Source organism: Haemaphysalis longicornis, unplaced genomic scaffold (genome assembly GCF_048455015.1).
Source record: "Haemaphysalis longicornis isolate Haplotype H1 unplaced genomic scaffold, Haemaphysalis longicornis Haplotype H1 scaffold_23, whole genome shotgun sequence".
In the NCBI taxonomy this organism is placed as follows: domain Eukaryota; kingdom Metazoa; phylum Arthropoda; class Arachnida; order Ixodida; family Ixodidae; genus Haemaphysalis; species Haemaphysalis longicornis.
Genome location: NW_027526306.1, coordinates 1,343,975 through 1,366,531, shown reverse-complemented (window position 1 = coordinate 1,366,531; position 22,557 = coordinate 1,343,975). Strand labels below are relative to the sequence as shown.

The window sequence follows — 22,557 nt, the reverse complement described above, 5'->3', positions numbered from 1 at the left end:
GTCCTGATCAGCACAAGCGCCCTGGACACTAAGGCAACGACAGTAGCGTCATCGAATTGTACCATACAGCAAGGCTGTACAGGCCTTCTGCAAATAAATTATCACAGAAACAATTCAAAAATTAAACTATTTAATATCACAGTCTCCCATCCTATCTGTAAGTACCTGCAGCTGGGTAGTAAGAACGCTTTAAAAGTACACATAAAACACAAGAGTTCAGGCAAAACAGTTTATATTGACTTCGAAATTATGTAATATGCTTTCGCAACACAACCACTTTAATTTTCATTCCTATCTGCCCTGGCCCACAGGCTACACATTGTACAATTACAAGAATAGTACAAATATTCATGACTATAAATAAGTCACACACAGGAGAACGGTTGACAAAAAATAGAAAGAAAAGCAAACATGTAAACCCAGGGTAAAAGTACAAGATAGCTATGCAACTTGAAATATCGCACATAAAAATAATTGGGTGAAAAGCAACGCAAGAAAAGTGTGAAAACAAAGAAATGATTGAATGGTGGTTATAAAACACAGCAAATTTACGAAACTAAATAGTTCACATGTTGCAAAACGTTTGTAGAACAATAAAATAAAAGCACCTAGGAAACACAGAAGTGGTGTTGAGTGGTAGCTGTGAGTGCGATACAAATTTAAGCTACTTTAAACAAACCGACATCTATGGAAATGGTTATAATCTATAGAAAATGTGTGTATAAAGAAATGACTGTACGGCGGTTACAAGAGCAGTAGAAATTTACGTGATGGAATGATTCAACTCAGTGAAATGGCAGGACAACAATAAAAGAACAAAAAACTTTAGAAACAACCTATTGAATTCTGGTTAGGAAAACAAAAAGTTACACTAATTCAATATTTCACACAAAGTGATATGATTTGGGAACAAAGAAAAAAATAGGGAACACGGAAATGATTGAATATTACTTACAAGAAGACAGATTTACATGACTACGTGATTCACACCAAGTGATACGCTCAAAGAACAATAACACAAAATAAAAACGCATGGAAGCACGGAAATGATTCAATGGTGGTTCAATGGTGCATGCCTCCATCATCAGTTATGGTAGGGAATTCTTAAACAGTATGCGTTCTTCGTTGTGGTGCAAGAAACTGCCAAAATAGTTGCAGACCGGATTTTTTGGAAAGTGAGTAATATTTTCATGGTCCAAAGACTGAAAAAAATTTAATACCGCTTGTAGCAATAAAAACTAAGAAGCCGCAGGTTGTCGACAAAGCTGATATTTGCGCAGGATGTGACTGACAATAAAAATCTGGGCCCTATACATTGTCTGGTGAAAGAATTTAATGCCTGTAACTACACGAAAATATCTAGTTACACAGAATGCAGGATGCCACTCGCAGGTGGAAAAAAGCGTGTTTCCTGTTTCCTAAACCAGGAGAAGTCCCGCGCCAAGTTGACCGTCAACAGTAGCTTGAGCAGGCGCCTTGTGCAGACTGTTGCAGTAGCACCTCTCTTCCAAGCCAGTTCATCAATCTAGGCATGGGTACAGGAAAACCTGTGTTGTTAATACAGCTTTTTGAGGCTGGTATAATACAAAATGGCTGCCTACCATTGTCCCTGAAAAAGACAGTGTATGACAGCTGCATCCTACCGGTACTCGCCTACGGGGCAGAAACTTCCAGGGTAACTAAAAGGGTCTAACTTAAATTAAGGACGACTTAGCAGGCAATAGGACGCTAGAAGATGGGTGTAACAATAAAGGACAGGAAGAGAGTGGAGAGGATATAATTTAGTGTCAGCACTGGCACTACTAAGGCAACCTTAACACTGACTATGACAGCTAATGTGAGGTACCACTATATATAAGAACAATATTTCGTGAATGGGGACTCTGAGGACATTTTAGCACAGCTCCAGGTCCCATCTGAACTTGCAAAATATTTTTCTGTGTCTATCCTAACCGCTTGGTGGATTGAAGTGACAATATATACACGGATGAAGCCATGTTCACAAAATTTAGCAAAAGGAAACATGCACAAACCCGGACAGAGTCACTGCCATGGACGTATACTTCCTGCAGCAGAAAGGCGAGGTGGGCTAGTTAGTATATATGCATAACTAAACCTTCAAAAAGCACATCAGCGAAAAACTAGTCATGTTGTCCTGTTCGCTCGTCCTGCTAGGCCTATATTTTAGTTGAAGTATACGTTGTACAGTAGGAAGCATCAAAGTAGTGCAAGACATTTTTACAGCCCCACGACATTCACACATAGTCTAAGTGGCACCAGTCAGCAGCCTGCAACATGTAAGTTATTAGGAAACGACAGGCCAGAAACCAGAATCATACTCTGCCCTAAACCTGCGAAATCCCAAATGCTGTGTTACTCTGATCCCGAAGGTGTGTTACACACTAAATTCATTATGCTGAAAATTCCATAAGTCACAGAAATTTAACAGCCATTTCTGAATATTTTTACTAGGTTCTGAAAGGTTAATTTACGTTTGCGATGCTGCAGTAAGAGTACGAAGCACAACCAGCGACATGCGTGTTGTTCTGACGTTACAAAAAAATTCGGGTTGCATACACGTTGTTCATTCGAACATTTCACTACCAAACTCAGCGTTCGAAAAGATTGAACACTCAATCGAAACGCGAAGAAAGCATACAGATGGCATTTTAATCTAATGCTGTACTATCTGAATTCACTCGATTTATTATTTTGTTTTAATGCTACACGCACGACAATCATTCAATATATTGTGCACGTTTTTAACCGAAAAATATTATGACGAAAAAAACGACATCTGCAGAAACGAAACCAAAACCAATATCACGCTCAAAGTACACGGTGTGCGTGTAACGCAAACACGCCTATATTCGCACAGGGACTTATATTCGCACTCTCCAACATCTCTTATTTCATTTCATTTGAAAACCTTCGCTTAGCAAAACAGGACAGAACACAAACACTTCACCAAACACAGGGCTAGAAATTGCGGGAGAATTGATTCTGTTTACAAACGCAGCAGCCAGGTACAAAGGTCTACCGACAAATCTCCGCAACGCACAAAGCGAGTCCCTCAAATCGTTAGGGCTAACCGCTTACGCGTACCGAAGTCCGAGAGCAACTCTGCTACGTTAAATACATATGACAAGAAAACCAGGTTCACTAGTACTCACTTACCTACGCTACTTGGGAGTATTTCTTCGTCCGGTAGATAAATCCATGGTAGTCAAATCACCGAAATAACGAAAGCAACGAAAGTTGAAGGCGTGCACACCCGTGCCGTCACCGGCCTGTAGCACGCGTATCGTACGGAGTGCAGTTAAAAACAGACGATCGGACTCGCCGCGCAGCGCCTTCCTGTCTCGTGTTCGTCCGAGGGAAAAACTTGTTCCTGAAAGGCACCCACCTTGATAAAACGCGTTGCGAAATAGATGCCCAAGTTATTGGCAAATACAGATATTAGTTGCCAATTATATACAAGAAAAGCTTGAGCGTGGGTATTTTTTTAAGAAAACAGTAATTGTACCGACAATCTAGATTACGGCATTCAAGACAATTTCATGGTCTGCGGTGGAAATACAGCTGCCGTTGGGTTGTGGGCGCCGTAATTTTACGGTTTGTTCTGATGCCGCAACCACTTGCAGCGTATATTCCGCGCTTTCGCGCGTCGACATCGCTCCGCGTTGACGGCGTCGGTAAAATGCACGGCGACGTGAGCTGACGCGGGAGGAGGAGGGGGAGGAGAAAACTTTCTTGAACAGGTAGATCGAGCTTCGAAGTGGGCGGGTCCTAAGCCCAGGACTCCGTTGGTGCGGTCTGCCGTCTTCGCCCTTTCAGCGAGCTAAAGCTGCTTACTAAGGTCCGAGCTGGCAAGTTCACTCTCCCACTGCTCCTATGTAGCTATGCCGATGTCTATGCTGTTCGCCAGATATCAGCGTCGACGCAGCGCCAGGAAGCATCCGAAAGGAGGCGACATTGTCCGGATTCCATGTCCATTTCCTGGTTTGGGGTCATTACGTTCGTAGAAAACAATCATTTTTTTAACACGTGCGGTAATTTGGTGCCTTGAGGCAAATAACAAGCTATTTCTGTTCGAAAGTGCGCATTCATCCGTGGCTAGCTTGGCTTTCATCGGGGAGATCGGGGGTTTGGGAGAGCTTTTTGCGAGTTAAATACGGGAGCTCTGGTTACATCGCTTGTAGTGTTAGCATGATGGGCTTGTCTGCAAGTTCGGTGCGTAACGAACAAAGTTTATCAACGCCGGAAATCTAGCGGTGCATTCAATTTCATTCGCGGCTACCGTAGCTTGCATAGGGGGAACGATGAAGCGCGATAGCTTTTCTTGGCTTAAATAAGGAAGCTTTGGTTACATCAATTGCAGTATTAGCATAATTGACCTCGCCTCCAAGATCGGTGCGGTAGAAACAAGCGTTAGCACTGCCGAAATTTGTCAAATACGACAAAACGAATCACCCCCGACAACATTCGCTTGCAGCCTCTGTTAGGGTACCAATCCACGCATTGTTTTCCGGCGTGGTCGAGTGGATTGGAGCTTAGGTGCTGGTGTTGTGTTTTGAAAGTCTATGGTTCCAATCTTGGCAAAACCTCACGGACTTTTATAGTTTTTTTTTTTTTTTTTGCAATGAGGGTGTCATCGACTTTTCTTTTCAAGGCAAAAAAAGGCAGAGTACCTTGCCGTTTAACGTACAAGTGACGTTTGACGGTAACCTCAGTGTCAAGGCAGCCCCGAAATTTGCTTTACTCACACTTTGAATTCCTGAAGCTGCATTCGGTACGTAACATCAAGGTTAAATCAAGTAGCAAGTAAAATTGTGCGAATTGCGTCTTTGTTCATCATCCTATCTTATTTTGTTCAGATTTGACGGCAATGACCCCCCCCCCTCCCCGCCACCAAGAAAACCTTACAAGGCTCGTTGGCAACGTCGCTTGTAAACGAATCCTGCACTAAGTCCTTGCCTCTTCCCGTGAGGTTCGGTATTGGGCTACTGTTTTGAAGGTCAAAAGTTCAAAGCAATAGTGGTGGATTACAATACTTGCACAAAACCCCTCGGTACAAAACTCTTACAAAAAACATACAAAACCCCTCGGTAACTTCAATATAGTACGCCTGCGGAGAGTTTGAAAATAAAGTATAGCAGATATAGCAAAAATAAATGTAACTGCGATAGACATGTTCGAAGTAAAAAACGGACATACCAGCTACATCTGAACAACGTCAGCAAAATATGTCTAAATACCGTCCCCAAATGAAGTAGCAGCAACATCGAGAGTACGTCTTTAGCAAAGTTGAAAGAACGTCCGACATTAAGGTACCAGCAACGTTATCTCAACATCCAAAAATTTTCATTAAAATATTGCACGTTGTACGGATGTCTAATAGAGATACTGCTGGGACCTAGACTTTTGGATCTTTTTGGGACGTCGCAGAGATGTTAGTGGTTTGCTGGGGCCTGTTCGTTCCCAGTAATGCGGCAGTGGCTTGGGAGCCACTGGAAAACAATATCATGTCTATGCATGCCTAATGTATCATATAGCACCGTATTTCAGCCACAAGTTGTTCGTATGGGCAGCGGCGTGATACTTTTAAAAATTGTTACCGACACAACATTGGCGGAGGTCAAATTTATAACTCATTCATATTACACATCATCCCCACTTCACCTATTATACCACCTCTTCTACCTGTCTTTTAGTAAACCTCACTTCCTAATTTTTTGTCCAATTTATTGTAGTACACTAATCATTTATTATTCATCATCGTGATCAGCTCATTTCTGCGTACTGCAGGACAGAGGCATCGCCACTGACCTCCAATTACTCCTATCTTGTGCCGCCAGAGTGCAATGTTGCATCCGAACTTTCTTTTTTTGCCATCTATTATGCAATAGCGTTACCCTTTTTCTATACCACCAGTCTTTTACGACTTGGTCATGCCAAGTCTATTTTATTTGACTATTATCAACTATGACATGCTCTACTCAAGTTAGTTCAATGGCCCCCAGAGGCTAGTTTCCTGTTTCTGGGCATTATTCCTACCATTCTTCGTTCTATGGCCAGTTGAGCCAACCTAACTTTTTTGTTCCCTTGCTTTGCAAGGCGCATAGTTTTCGCTCCATATGTTACCACCGGAACAACACATTCTGTGTATATAGTTACTTTCAGGGAAGAGGTAGCTTAATTTTCAATACTTGCGGCTGCTTCCCTAGTGCGTCCCGCACCATACCAATTCTGCCCTGGAGTTTATTCACACTTGCCCAAGGCGGTCATATTCTAATCATTCTCGGGTTGTTTTATCTAAGCTGAAAGGGCACTTTCAGACTGCTTATTTGTTATTGATTGATCGTAAGGTTTAACGCGCCGACGCTACGCTGGCGATGAGGCGCGCCGCCCGGATTAATTTTGACCACCTGGGGATCTTTAACGTGCGCCGAAATCTCGTACACACGGACGTTTTTGCTTTTCGCCTCCATCAGAAAAGCGGCCGCCGCAGCCGCGAATCGAACCCGCGATTATTTGTTATCAGTTGAACTTATTTTGACTTTACCTGGACGGCAGAGTCTTCTGGTTACACTCCTTGGACCGTTTCTTGCAGGTGCTTTGTCTCACCGAGCACAGCAATTTCGTCTTCAAACCTCAAATGGCCCAATTATTCACCGTTTACCCGTAATCGTGCGTTTTCCAAGTCAAGCTTCATAACTACCCCTTCTAGACATAATGTTATAACATTTTGCGAGAAGGTATGTCCCTGCCGTACTTTATTTTTCATCTGAACCATTTTACAATTCTCGTGAAGGATTTTCCAGTCTGTACATAGATGTCCTCTATTTAGTGGTCCTCCAATGTCGCCAGCACTGGCGCGGTGTTTATTTTATCATACCCTTTTTCATAGTCTCTAAATGCCATCTTGGCTGTTTATGAGGCTCCGCGGACTTTCATGTCACGTTATTGCTGACATGGATGTGATCTGTTATACAGTAGTATTTTCTGGATCTCTCGTGTTCGCGGGGTTGTTTGAAATCTAGTCGCTCGCCGATTCAGTTAACTATTCCCTGGGTAAACAGTAAGCACAAAACTCAGAGTAGCCTGCTGGGTCCGGGATTCTTAGCATGTTTGATATCTGCCTTCTTCTTAGCGCGAACTATGTTAGCGTTTACCCAGGCTACGGGCAAATTTGAAGTAATTAGATATTTGAACAATAGGTTAGCCAGCTTTTGTGATAGAATATTTCTTCACTCATTTAAAAGATCTACGTTCAAGCCATCGTCACCTGCACCTGCTATTTTTTTGCGCACTTCAGCGGTTCTTTTACTTCTTTTTTAGTTACTAATGGGACATCTCAAACTAGGATTGTAGGCTCAGTAGAGTTGCCTCATGTAGCGTCCCTGTCGTAAAGCCTGTTCTAGAATGGTTCTGCTACGTTTATTATCTAGCCTTTGTTTGAAGTAATGTCACTCTATTCCTTTGTTTGGGCGTCTCAATCTGTATTTGACATAGGCAGCTTCTTCTTAGTTGCTTAATGTTCCTCCTTTTCCCAGAGGTTCTTCAATTACTGCCATAATGTACGCACTAATGTCTTAAGGGTCTAAATCATTTTTGATAGATCTGCCAATTCACTTTAGCTACCGTTATTGAGGGTTTTGAGTTCGTATGTTTCGCCATTGCTTCCATGGTTTTCTATGTCAGTTTTACAGTTTGCTTCCGACATGATTCTGTTCGCATTGCTGCTGCTGAATCCGTCATTGCCGTTCTAGGCTGCCACCTATCATGCCCACACTAGCCCCTCTCCGTGGTAAATGACGGAATTTGTTGTTCAGGGATATTTTAAACTCCTGTGGTCTGGCTCTAGACGTTTTTATGCTGGTTTTCGCACTTTTTGTTAGTTTAACTCTTTCTCTTTTGAGATTCGCCCTTATTTTGCACCTAACCATGCCATGATCACTGCTCCTAATTTGGCCTAGCTCCTCCACTTCCCTGCACATAACCTAAAATGTCACTTAAAACAAATCTAATTTAGTTTTAACAGCGGAGCTGTTGTACAAGCTGTAAGTTGACTGTTACAGGAAAAATACAACAGGAAAGCGGAGCTCTCATGAGCGCGTGCCTCGCAGCGACCGTCCATCATTCTCGGCACGCGCAGTAAATTTAGTAAAATAAACTGGCAAAAATCCCAAGTAGTAAAAAATTTCGAGCTCTCGTGATCGCGTGCCCGTCGGCGATCGCCCTGTCTCCGGCTCACGCAGTGGTTTTTCCAAAAACTCCAGAGCTATCGTCAAGCGCTACCCCGCATGAAATGCGTAGCACGAGGAACACGACGATATGAATGCATATCATAATGACTACTACTAGCACAGGGCAAAGCAATGACGGAACACGTAAATAAGCGATTTGGAACTTGTACAAATGCATGGTGGTGTGTCCTTCAGTGCTCGCGTATAAAGTAATCCTGCCGCTACGCTCTGCTTCAAGCCCTGCGCGACGTAGTGTTAGCTTCGCCAGTTGAGCTGGTGAAGGTCTGCAATGCTGAAGATTACTTTGTACTCACCACTCACCTCGAAGAAAACGATAACCTCTTCGGTGGTTATGGGACCGATTACTAGCACCGCAACAATGAGAATAAGCGAGAACACTGAGTTTAAACTATGTCCCCGGCAACGCTCACCGAAAACAGCTTCGCCATTCAAGTCTTACGCTTGAGTGCAAGCTCCCATAATTTTTTAAACGTTTAGGAATTTCTATGTCCGTTGTCTACTCTTTCGTTTGCTGAACAGTGTATTCATTACCCTCGGGTTTTTTTCTCCCCGCAAATCCGACCAGTGAGGATTCTCGGCTGTGTAAACTGCCTATTCCGAAATTTCCCGACATTTTTTTTCTAATTTGCTTCTTATCTAATTTTGGGTTAAAATATTCCATTGCAATCGCGACCTTCGTTGTTCTCCTGCTCTGTGCTGTTTAGATGTCCTCGTGCAGATTGCCTATGGCGTCATCATATTAGCTAGCTGCTGGCGCAGACGCTTGTACTTTGTTTGACGTGGATCGCTTGCTTTCCCTGATAATAACGCGTCCTCCTCTTTCGGTAATGTATAACAGTTCCAACATCTCCCCTGATATTTCGTTTCGGATCAAGAAATCTACCCTATGCTTCTGCTCTTACTGCTTTGGTAGCACAATATACCCCTGTTATGAACTATTTGCAGCTTTCATTTGTTATTCCAACCTCCGTATGTGCCAGTATAGGCCAGAAATCCGCTCCAATTCCACTGTTCGGCTTCCTTCACTGGAGGAAGTCCGGCTGTTGAACGGCACCAACTTGAATTCCAGAGGCGGACTGTGCAGATCAGAGATGGAATTCTTCATGAATTTAGAGAGGTGTGACCCGAACAAGTTTCTTTCAGGCGTTTTTTCTAATACAAAAAATTGAAAAAGATGATTGCGCATAGATGTACAGCCACCCGACATATCCATTAAGGCGAAAGCCCTAGATGGCTATTGACATGCGAAATGTGGCTGTAGTTGTCGGTGATAACATAAGTAGAACCAAAATTACTGCAGCTTAACAGAAAAAAAAAACAAATTACATATAAAACCACATTATGGAATTTGAACAAGACCCGTCAAAGGAGAATTCATGCGCGCTAACTACACCGCTAAACCATAACCGTGCAAGAAAAGTACCAGAATAAGCCTCCGGCATGCCTAGTGATAGGTTACGCCACGGCAGCGCAAACGCGATGCACCAGTAGAGAAGCATTTCGTAATCGCTGGTCTTTGCCTACAAATGAAATAAGAGGTTCACGTTCTATACGAATATTTTCGTTAACAATGAAAAGAATATTATTGGTAGACGCTGCATCACAGCACAGCTTCCGGCCTCGAAATCTGTGCACGATTTCAGGCGAAGTGAAGGATTTCAGATAGCGTTTCCCTCACTGAAGGTAAGTATCGGAAGAGTTCACCTGCTTCTATAGCCTTTTGGTGAAAGAAGGAGTCGCGAGTGTCACGGAAAATTCAGAGGGAAAGTCACCATCATCAACAGCCTGTCTACGCCCACTGCAGAGAAACATTTATCCCGGTTCTCCGCGAACTGAAACTCATTTATTCCGGCAAACCTCTTGATCTCATCTGCCCACATAAATTTCTACGGCCCCCTGCCGCGCTTGCCTTCTCCAAGGATCCACGCCATTGCGTTCAATGCGCCATGATGACAAAACGTGAGTTTGGTCCACTCAAAAGATTGCCTTCTTAGTATCATGATGACACCACTTTTAACGTAAACGTCGCTCAGAAAAGCTATATAATTAGGAAAAAAGGGAATGGCCATGCGACCAACTAGCTCATTTTTGGCACCAGAACCTATGCTGTCACGCCAACCCGCTCGGCGATTGCCGGAGACCGGAAAAAGCAAACAAAACTTAGGCAGAGCTTATAAGCTTGCCGAACTAGCTATATCTGCTGATATTTAGTGCAATTTCTTTTTATATCAGTCAGAATGGTTGGACAAACATCGGAAGCTGCGAAAGCATACGTTAACGTTCTGCATGCAAGCATGCGTTCTGCCGTTGGTACTTCGCGCACTGTGCTTGGTTTAGATGCACAAAAATTGGCCTAATTTCAAAATTGTAAATTATGTGGCCCAAGCTCAAAACAAAAGTCCGCAACCGCGCCAAGTACACGACAGTTTTTTTTTTCGTTTTCTTTCCTGCCCAGCTCTTTTTTGGGCCTTTTCTTCCCCCATCCTTAACCCACAGCAGAGAAGCATGTAGGCGTCTGTAAATGCCGGCAAACCTCTTTGTTTTTACAATAAAGAGCCTTCTCTCTCTCTGTCTTCTCTTACTGCGGGGTTTGGGGTTGTGTCAGACCACACTGGCCGATTGACGCAAGCGATGGTGCCTACATGACCATATTTGTCAAGCGAGCACCATGTTTCACGAAGCAATTATTTTCTTCATCAACAAAAACAAGTCAGGTTAAACTACGGTCACAAAACTACCAATCACAGAAAACGGCTTGTACCGGTATAGTAGCGCCATCTATGTTGACTAACAGTAAACAAATCTCCGCTCCACATCAAGTTTAGCGGAAAGAATTGTTCTTACAATGTCACTGCAATCGTCATTCAAACACACGTTTGGCGCAAGAATAAATATTTTTGCTTATATTTATTCATTTCGCAGTGAATAAAGCATCGTTTGCTTCCGGGCAAGCGCTGGGGGCACTATCAAACACGAAATATTTCGAATAAAGCAAGCTTGTTGTCTTGCCTTCACATTACCTGCCCTGCAAACACCCATTCCTTATTCCTAACGTGTAATAACATGCCTAAACTCGCGTTTGTGCCCAACCCCGCTCTGCTCTCTTCTTGTCCGTCAACGTTACACCTGTCCTCTTCCTTTCCGCTGCTCGCTGAATCGTCCCCAATTCAAGTTGAACCCTTTTACTCAGCCTCCAAGTTTCTGCACCGTAGGAGAGTACCAAAAAGATGTAGCTGCCATAAACTTTCAGCTTTAGGGACAATGGTAGACTGCCATTCATTATCTGAGAATTTCTGCCGAATGTTGTCCACGCCATTCTCATCCTTTTAATTTTCTCTGCCACATAGCTGTCATCCGGGGTCACTACTTGGCCTAAGTCGATAGATATATAAGGCAAAAGTACCGACCACAAATAGATTTCGTGAATGCTGAACTTTGGGGGGAGAGGGAAAAGGGGGGTGTGCCTGACTTCTGCTTTTCGTTCTGAATGGCCCGTTACACGACCTTATTCCTAGCGAGTACTAAAGCAAGATGGATGGGAAAACTAAAAAAAATAGAGTTCAAGTTGAAAACAAAAACCAGTTAAACTAGAAATTTTCAAGCGTGTCGAAACATGTCGCATCACAACCGGATTCCCCAGGAAAGCTGTTTTTTTCATTTTCCACTGGTTGGGAAGAAACGAGAAAGGCTGTTATACGTTTTTGATGTTTTCTCAACTAGTTCCTTCTCTAGCCCTTACCCAGAGCTTCTTAGCACCACCTGCTCTATCGCTGGTGTAACCGCCGCGCTACACAGGTGATCTGCAGTTGCTGGTAACCGAAGGCCAGTAGGTAAGGCGGTATGTATTGGGATGCTTTTGCATAGTTTTTCAGCAGGTTGGCTAGATCTTTCTCTAACGAATAATTGTTGTTTCTTCCACAAGTACTCTTCTCACCATTGTTGCACCTATTTATTTTAGCCTCTCAGGTATTAGGGACGGTATCTCCTCCAGTAAAATGCAGCTCTGCATAACTGTGATATTTCGGTTCCTAAAACTTTGTGGCGCGTGCTTCTTTATAATAAATTCCTTCGTAATCAGCCAATTAAAAATGCAGGTGGTGTTTCTTTCAAACTGTATCAATGCCGCGTCGTGTTGTATCAAGAAATATGGGGGATGCATTGAGGGTATCGTTTTAAGGTATAACCCGTCTATGGGCAAGATATACCAGTCCGAGAAGGTAAGTGTTCTGCGAATCACTCGTATATGTATTCTGCGAGAAATAGGCATTCTGCGAATCGCTTGTATACTATATAATCGACAGATGGTGCTTGTTGCTCTGCCTTCCACAGCAAAGCAGCGTTCAACCACGATAAACCACGGACGCATTGGTGCTACGGCAAACGCAAACATTACTAAAACAGGGGAGCTTGTTCGTACCGGATCTACGAAAACGGGGTGCAGGCAATACAAGTCGAGTTCGACACCCTTCTCTATTGCTACACCAAAAGAAAATACTAAACAAAGCTTCAATTCCCGCTGTGAAGGTGGTTGGAAAGCAAAGCTGTAAACGACACCCACAACAATTGCCCACACGACGTCATTTGAATTCACACAAAGAGCGAAACCAGAGATTCTGCCAACCGTTACCTGGAGTTCGGGAGAGGGGGAGCGGCGTCCCGAACGTAGGAGCGTTGGCAACGGACGGGCTAGAGCGGCGAAAGACGACGCCATGCGTCAGCAGAAAACGGAGAGGACCGTCTTTTGAAGACTGAGACAGCGGAACCTAGTCATCTTGATGTGCTAGCTAAGGGCTACACACCGCATGACACAAGTGCAGACAGCGAAACCATTAGGCATGTAAGCTTAGTGATTCCCGTTTATGGCAAGTTAAAATAGTTAGCTTAGTAAGTTTGGGAATTGCGAGAAAGCTGAGAGAACTTTCATAATTCCTATTGATAAGAACCTGTTGCTACTTTCGCCTTTTTAATACTTCTTAAAACACAACCGAATTGGTAATCACCAATTTAGAAAACGGTGTCCCAATAGTGGCAAAGAGTGCGCGAAACGTAGCGTTTTTCTAGCGGCCAGATGTCTGTATGTAGTCTCTACATTTTGGTTTCCCGCCATGCAAACAAATCCTTCACCTATGTTTGCCGTACGACCACTTAATTCCGTCGTCTCCGGGTTACTCTGGAGGTGCTCTCGAACAAGTTAATCAAGCCGCGCTAAGGCACCGCGCAATAGACGCCAAGCTGCACGGAAACAGGGCCGAAACAACCGCAGCTGCAGCAAACGACAGAGTCGTACCGCGGACGCCGCCTCCGGCGAGCACGCACTCCCGCGCGGGAAACAGGTAAATTCGCGGGGACATCTCTAGCGTGTTCCATGAGTGAAACCCTCCGCCCGCTGTCCCTCCCCTCGCTGCAGCCTCCGACGCTTTAAAAGTTTGTTGCACCGCATGCCGCGAAAGAACCGTTGGCTGGTAGTGGTAGAAAGCTTTGCTTTAAAAATCTCGGGCCGTGTACACTAACGTGAAAACTGGGGAGGGGCGAATGATGCACTGTATAAGAGTATCCGTGGCGCTTTGGCGTTTTTGCAACGGAAATGAAACCGTCGGATGGTAGAGGTATACAGCTTTGCTGTAAGAGTCTTTTTTTCTTTGAAGCACCCTATCTAGCGCGAGGCGTTAACGAGCGTCGCTCTGTTTTTTTAATACACGTTACGCAGAGCTCCAGCGCGTGTCCTGAACGAGTGCCCCGGTGGTTTTTTAGCACGGTTTACGTTGTAGCGCGCGAGAGAGAGAGTGAGGTGAACTTTATTGAGCCAAGCTCTGTTACGGGGACGTGGTGGCCGCTGGCTTTAGCCTGGCGACGACAATGGCAGCCCGATTCGTCAGGGAGGCTTGAAACTGCGGATCAGAGCTTCCCAGCGCCCTCTCCCAGTGCACGTCGCCGGCGATGGAGGGAAAAGGATCATTGGGACAAGCCCACATGGTGTAGGATAAGGTGGCGGGAATGCCGGATGATGGGCAGTTCGAGAAGGAAATAAAGACGGGTGAATGCGATGGAGCAGTGCGCGACAGGGAGGCTGCCTGTCAGCAGAAGGCGCCACGTGCGTTCTTGAACGTTGTCGAGGCTGACGTGAGCAGGGGGATGTACACGGCGGGCGAAGCGGAAATGTGTCGATATGTCGTGATAGCTGAGTAGGCTATCTCTAGCTGATCTGTAGCGTGAGGCGTAAACGAGTTTCCTGGTGTTTTAGCACTGTGACTAAATGAGACGACGCTTACGACGACGACAAAGATAGAAGAAGCAAACAGAATGACTACTCCTGCTACTACGGCAGTGCCTCAACAAAAGCCGGAGGAGCAGTGGCACTGCGAACGGAGTATGGGATGCCTGTTTTTTTGTTTTTGTAGCGAGAGCTACAATGGCTGTATTCTCTCCATTTCGCTGTGGCCGGTGGGTGCCCTGCGGGCTGAGGGGTTTTCTAGCTGGCAGCTGTTCCTGAGAAACCTGGAGCTGCTCGGGAAGCAAGCGATTCCCTTGCCGCCGCAGCTGGCAACACCGCTACCCGCGGAAACCAAATTATAAAAGAAAAAACAACAAAAATTGCAAAAAGAATAATAACAAAAAGAAGACAATTAGAATTCAACATAATGAGCGTAAAAATAAACAGAAAAAGAAAAACAATTATGTACATAGAAGGGGCAGCTCGCTGGGATTCGTCATCCGCTATGGAAAGTGAGTAGGAGAGACTGAAAGAAGCCACCCTTTGTCGTCGGAACGAAACCAAGAGGAGGCAGCCAGCCAAGGTGAAGGAGGAAGAACGAGCCGCACGCCTTGAGAAGCGTCGTAACCGTACAGAGAAGCACATTAACAATTACTTCAGCCATACTTCTCGCTACGCACACCCAGGCATAACTGAGTTAAGCCACAGCTAATTTTTTATTTCGTTATCGACGGAATGCCTCGAACAAAGGGTTTGTCAATCCGCTTTGTTTTATTTTTTTGTTATTTTTAATGTCACGCCCTTTTGGACGCGTCCGGGGTCTTGACAAATGGGTATGCCCCCAGCATTTGTTGCATGCTTTTAAACACGATAGTCTTTCTTTGGTTACTTAAACCCAGAAATTTTGGTTTGTCTCTCTGTCCATCTGTCTGTGACTCGATTCAGCCACCCGGCCAAATAAAACAACGCCTGCGCAATAGTATTATATAGTCACAGCTAAATCGACCCGTCTAATGCCGGTGTAATGTTCATACTTGTAAGCATTGTGGAAGAAGAACAAGACGTTACGCAAATATAAAACAACAAAAATAATACAGAAGTAATATTTGCATTGTTCGTTTATAAAAATCACGCATGCTTAATTTTTGCAAAATAAATACTTCATCCACTGCACCAAAAAATTCACTCCGCCGTCGCCTGCTGTTGCCCGCGCCACTATAGCTTCTGGCGCCATTCGAAGAAATCAACCAGCAACAGTTACGAAAGGTTCCACTAGATAGTTTCCACGTTCTGCTTCGAACGCACGTCGCAACGTGGTTCTATCAACGTTGAAGTAGGGCGCATCGATTATCACCTGCCTCAAGCCGTGCGGCAGCGTTGGCATCGAGACACCCGGCTTGGAGCATTAGAACGCGGTAAATTTAAAATGATTTTAGCAAACCTCTGGCGTCTTTACCTTGAAAAGAGAGCGACGCAAGAGGAACAACATGAGAGGTGAGCGGGAAAGCAAAGGGAGGGATTTACTTGGCAAATGTCGATAAAGACTATTGTCTTTTCTCTATATTTGCAATGAAAGCAGCAAATACGTGGCCAATTTTTTGAGGACGCGAGCCGCGCGCAGCTTACGCCGACACCAGCCACGCGTACGTTTACGCCCACAGCCAAATACGATTCGTCCAACTGAACATCATTTGTTTTTCTCCTGTATACAAAATGGCATATCTAGAAGCGTACAACCGGAAAACAGTTTAAAGACCACACTTCCACATCTTAACGCCACTAAATCTAATGATGTGGTTATGCTTTTTATGGAATACAAAATGCAAAGCTCTTCCCCTAACAATTTATATCTACTAAGGTAGCCCTATCGTCCAAAGAAATTGATCGAGGGGTACAGGTTACATGTGACTCCAGTTTAGTTTAAACATTTCCGTGCTTTTCTAGGTGCTTCTAACACATACCTATTTCTCCCTACGTTGTTAGGGGTCACTGTGGGAAAACGTTTATTTCAGCAGAGACAGAGAAAATAAGCTTCCTTTCACTGAGGAAAGTGTTCCCTGAACAGTTCTCCCAAAGTGCCTTTGTCTCGGTCCAGGACGAAGACCTTTCCAAGTAAGAGTAGCTGAAGTTCAAGGTGGAATCTGGCCAGTGCCGTTTCTTTTACGGCTGTGAATAAGTGGAGTTCGGGTGACTTGAGTGTAAATTTCTCGCCGCCATCCACGATGTTTATGAGATTCGGCGCTTGAATGGAAGGGGCAAGCCGGAGAAAACTGCTTACAGTCCACGAGAAGATTTTGTGGCATGAGGGAAAGTATTGCAAGCAGGGCGAGTTATATTGTTTTTGTCATCTGGGTTCTGACTTGTGGGGTGAGAAGGGCGTTCTGCGAGGGAGCTTGTATTGCTGAGTAGTTTCTTCACACAAGACTGGAGAATGCGAGTGCTCACTATACACCTTTATTATCTAGTTCTTAGTTGGTTATACATCACGCTGCGTGTTAATTTCACTTCGTTTCATTTATTAGTTCCTTATGGGCCCGAAGGCATTACATAAGGGGGGCAAATACATATATGGAAGACAATGAATAAGTGTAAAATAAAATCAACAGTACACAAAGAAAAAAACAGGCGCAAAGTTGTATAAACAAGGAAGAAAAGAAAAAACAGCAAAAATGAGTGCAATAACACCGAATACACAAGTACAATTACAAGACAAAAAACAAAAGACAAGCAAGGCCGATTACATACGTTCAAACTAGTAATGCGTATCAATCGGGTTTGCCGTCCGTAGTTTTGATAAAGGTCGTCCAATTTTTTTCGAAGAGATAAGCGGTCAGTGCATGATACTATATGGTGGGGTAGCGAATTTCAAATGGGAATGCATCGGGAAAATTCAACTTGAGGATATTGATGCTCGACCGGGCATGTGTGCTATTAGGGGGGGGTGATGTATGTGCGATGACGTGCGGTGGGATAGTTTTAATAGTTCTGCCCTGATTTTGTATTATAGCACGCCCCCATGAAGGAGGTACCAAAGGGTGTTATGACGGCACGATACAAGTGACGAAGGGGAGATGGACATTTTTAAAGCTGTCACACTGGTACCGGAGGAGTATTGGGAGGTGATAAAGCGGGACGCGCAATTGTGTATGGATTCCAAGTTAGTGGTCAAATATGCTTTGTATGCATGTCATATTTATAAAGCGTAATCACATTTTGGTCAGATGAACATAAGATAAACAAGTTTTTTATTTCTATGACCGCGGATTTCAGATTTCGTCGGAGGTATTCAAGCATCGTTGATGCTTCGGAACAGATTGTGTGTATGTGTAATACCCATAATAATGATGGTCTCATGTGAAAACCTAAGTACTTATACGATGTGATAGGGCATATGGGAGCAGCATTATTATTGTAAGTGTGGTGGGTGATGGTGCGTTTACGAGAGAAAGAGATTAGTTATCATGTCGATAAGTTAAGGAGCATGAGCCATTTATTGCACCTAAATGCAATAGTGTTCGGTCCACCTTGTAGGTGGCTTTTCTCATCGGAGCTTTTTAATGGCAGTGTAGAGGAAACAATCGTCGGCAAAAAGTCTTAGTTTAATTTTTATGTTATTTGGCAGATCGTTTATATAGATTGGGAATAAAAGTGGTGACGGACTGGCTTGCGCCCTTTGGTACCCTCGACGTAACAGCTGTGAGCGCTGATTGGTTGTTATTGGCGGACGTGAATTGCATGCGGCCTGTAAGGAAGTCCTGAATCCAATTTATCATGTTTGAACAAAACCGAGGTAAGTTAGTTGTGAGCGTGGATGGTTATGTGGAACGCGATCAAATGCAAAGTCTATGGAAATGGCGTGTGCTTGAAGGTTATCCATACGAACTCAGCGCGGTGTGTCGTGCAATAGTAAAATTCCCAAAATCCATGCTGGTATGGGGAAATGAAGCTGAAGCTTTCCAGATAATGCGATGCTATTATGTGTTCGAGAAGCTCGTGCGAGATGCACGTAAGAGAAATAGCGGGGTAATTACTGGGGAATAGCGATTGCATGATTTAGAGACGGGGGTTATTTTTGCTGTTTCCAGTTGTGTCAAAGCTGGCCTGTGCGTAAGGATTGATCAAATATTACACATTATTCCTCTTCAGACACGGATATTATTTTTTTAGTAACTTACTGTTAATCTCGTCGCAACTCCACAGGATGTTAACTTGAGTGTACAGATGCATTCGGCTATACCCTCGGGATTAAATTCAATAGGACTAAATTGATGTTTTTGATGGGCGATGCCACATTGTTCTGCTTCGGAAACAACTATTACTGATCTTGGAGGTGATCATTGGAGACTCCACTTGTGTTCTATTATCGGCGTTTCCGCATTTACTGCACGCTGCTGGAAATCTGTAAAGAGGATACCGGCACTGGCTTTTATGAGTGCGAGAGCTATCGAAACTCGGCTTATAGAAGGATCTTCCTGAGGTGGAGATGTGTTTAATTTTTATTCTTCAAAGTGATACAGACTGCTACGGCTGACCTTGGCGGTATAAGACACCAAATCAATAAAAGAAACGGGCTTATTCTTATTCTCATTTGGTAGCGACACCATCTGGTAGTCGCTCAGGCTCCGCGATGCACAGGCTGCAAATTGCAGGATGGCAACATATATATATACGGGGCACGGCACCGCATCCAGTATGCACGCGACTTACCCGCTGCTCTTGCAGGTTATGATATGCGCCACTTGCTCCTGGTGGACGGATTCCAGTCAGCTGATTCCCGTCGATCCACCTGTGCCTGTGCGTTCACCGATTTGCGACGTTCCCCCGCCGAGATTGGACGCAACGCCATTTCGCAGCTGGCAACCCGGATGGATGACGACAGCGCTCAACACGACCGGCGCGGGGCATATAACTGACCGACGCATCGTCCGCCTCGGGCACGGCACCGCATCCAGTATGCACGCGACTTACCCGCTGCTCTTGCAGGTTATGATATGCGCCACTTGCTCCTGGTGGACGGATTCCAGTCAGCTGATTCCCGTCGATCCACCTGTGCCTGTGCGTTCACCGATTTGCGACGTTCCCCCGCCGAGATTGGACGCAACGCCATTTCGCAGCTGGCAACCCGGATGGATGACGACAGCGCTCAACACGACCGGCGCGGGGCATATAACTGACCGACGCATCGTCCGCCTCGGGCACGGCACCGCATCCAGTATGCACGCGACTTACCCGCTGCTCTTGCAGGTTAGTTACCTCCGCGGTACTTCATGCTTTAGTAGTAGTAATCGCTGTGTGATAGCGGTGTCGTGCCCAACTGAGTGGATTGAAGTGCTGAAGCGATCCTTGGCGCCTTGTCATTCCTTGTGTTCGCGTTTATTCAGTTTGCTACTCATGCTTTCTGGTGATGTTGAGTCAAATCCGGGGCCAAAGACGACAAGGTCGGGGGCTGAATCATCACACACACTCGTTTCAGCGCTTGAAGCAATTCAAGCGCTAGAGACGACTCAGGCAGTTCTGTTGGCTGACCTAAATATTCTTAAAGAAAAACAAGCAGCCTCCGACATCACTATTGATAACTTGACAGCAAAGCTTGCAGCATTAGAATCAAGCATAGGTACGAATATTGTGCCCGAGACGAACGTGCCCAACACTGCCTTATGCGACTTGACAACGAAGGTAGCGGCGTTGGAGTCAAGCATCGCCTCGAGAAGTGCAGCTGAGCCAGGCAACGCAGTAGCTCCCTCGAGCGACATTTCACAACAACTTGCAGCCATTACGTCCAGGTGTGAGGACGCCGAAAATAGACTCCGGAGATCAAATCTTTTGTTCTTTGGGATTGAAGACGACCAAAAAGAAAAGTGGGCAGCATCTGAACTTAAAGTAATTAAATTCTGCTCAGAGAAGCTACAAATTTCAACCAACAGTGCACAGTTTGAGCGAGTACACAGGCTGGGCAAGTACGTGGAAGGGAAGAACAGACCCATTATCGCCAAACTAACATTTTTTAAAGACAAGCAAACTATACTCTCATCGGCGCACAAGCTAAAGGGTACACAGCAATCAATTGGGGAAGATTTCTCGCCAGCTACACGACTAATCCGAAAAAAGTTATTGGACTTCGCTAAGCCACTAAACGTGTCTTTCAAACTTGCAGTAGACAAGCTTCTAATCGATGACAAGACTTACATTTATGACCCTATCACCAGCACCGTCGTTTTGTCGAAAAGATAGCTCAAAGCTAGGCGCCGCACAATGAGCGTGCGCCAGGCAACTAAGCTACCTCTCACCGCCCCGTCCATGTTATCATTATCTTTTAGTAACATACGAAGCATAATACCTAAACGCGACCTTGTTGGTTCCTTCATAGATGATAATAACTCTGATCTTCTCGCCTTTACTGAAACTTGGTTGCATCCCGATGTTAACGATAATGAAATTCTTCCTGATCACAATTATTACAATATTTACCGTAAAGATCGCAATGACAGAAGAGGTGGTGGCGTTCTTCTTGGTGTTAAAAAAACATTAACTTCGTATTTAATCAGCTCTGCTTCCGCTTTGGAAATTGTATGGGTTGTCGTAGTGGTTAATTCCGTCAAAATACTAACCGGAGTTTGCTACAGACCACCTGACTCATGCAGTTCTTTTGTTTCCCAACTGCAAGACAGCATCACCGAAGCAATTCAAACCAGTGGTACAAACACAATTTACCTCTTTGGTGACTTTAACTTTCCGCTGATCGACTGGGAACAATTATCCTCTCCTTGTGGCATCTCCGAACAGTTCATTACTTTAACTCTTGATTTCAACTTCTCGCAGGTCATTAACCAGCCAACTCGCGGAAACAACATATTAGATCTAATACTAACAAATGCACCGGAATCCCTTCACACTGTATTGCACATCGACGGATTTAGTGATCACAAATTACTCCAGGCATCAATTCAACTTCCAGTGCCGTTTTCCGGTGTTGAAACAAAACAAATTCGTGACTATAACAGAGCAGACTTCACTAAAATTAATGAAGAGCTGGATATATTCTTTAACCAAATATTACTACCATCTTTTTACAGCAGAACGGTTCAAGATAACTGGCTGAAATTTAAAAACAAGATGTCTACCCTTATCAACCAGTATGTCCCCCTGATCTCAATAACTAATGATAAATCTAATCCCTGGTTTACTAAAACACTAAAAAGAATGAGGAACAAAAAGAAACGCCTCTATAAACGCGCGAAGCTCACCCATACTCCAGCTGCTTGGCAAAATTACCGGGATTATCTTGATACTTACTGCCGCGCATTAGACTCAGCAAAGAAAAAGTACTTTTCCCATGACCTCCCATCACTGCTGATATCAAATCCAAAAAAGTTCTGGCGAGTAATATCACCTGACCATGATAATAACACAATAACTTTGCATGACGATAACCACATCCCACAACCTGAAAACGACTGTCCCTCAACCTTTAATTCATTCTTTTCATCTGTGTTTACGCAGGAAGATTATTCTAAATTGCCTCATTTTCCTGACTATGCCTGGCCATACATGGAACCCATCGAAATTACTGAGGAAGGTATCGCCTCTCTGATCAATAACCTAAAAATGTCTACATCTTCTGGTGTAGATAACATTAATTCTAAAATACTAAAAAACACCCTCTTCGTTTCTAGCAAAATTCTTTATCACATCTTTAGGCATTCATTATCATCGGGACTGCTACCAGACGATTGGAAACTCGCTAAGGTCATACCCATATTCAAAGCAGGAAATAAGCATTACCCAGAGAACTACCGCCCGATATCACTCACGTGCATTTGTTGCAAAATGCTTGAGCACATTATCGCTTCACACGTGTACAATCACCTCGAGTCTAACTGCTTCTTTTTTTCTAACCAACATGGATTCAGGAAAGGCCTCTCGTGTGAGACACAGTTATTTGAATTTACGACTGACTTGCATAATAATATGGACAATAACCAGCAAACTGACTGTATATTTTTAGATTTTTCGAAAGCATTTGACCGTGTGCCTCATTGCCGCTTAATTTCTAAATTGTCTGCTCTTCGATTAGAT

The 22,557-nt window shown here is 44.3% G+C and overlaps 1 protein-coding gene across 1 annotated transcript; it reads left to right on the top strand.

Annotated features, from left to right (window-relative positions):
* The first annotated feature begins 19,872 nt into the window (after positions 1-19,872).
* Positions 19,873-20,712, top strand: LOC144172502 (uncharacterized). Its single transcript, XM_077701190.1, has one exon. It carries the CDS (start codon positions 19,873-19,875, stop codon positions 20,710-20,712), a length of 840 nt encoding a protein of 279 aa, XP_077557316.1.
* Positions 20,713-22,557: the final 1,845 nt, after the last annotated feature.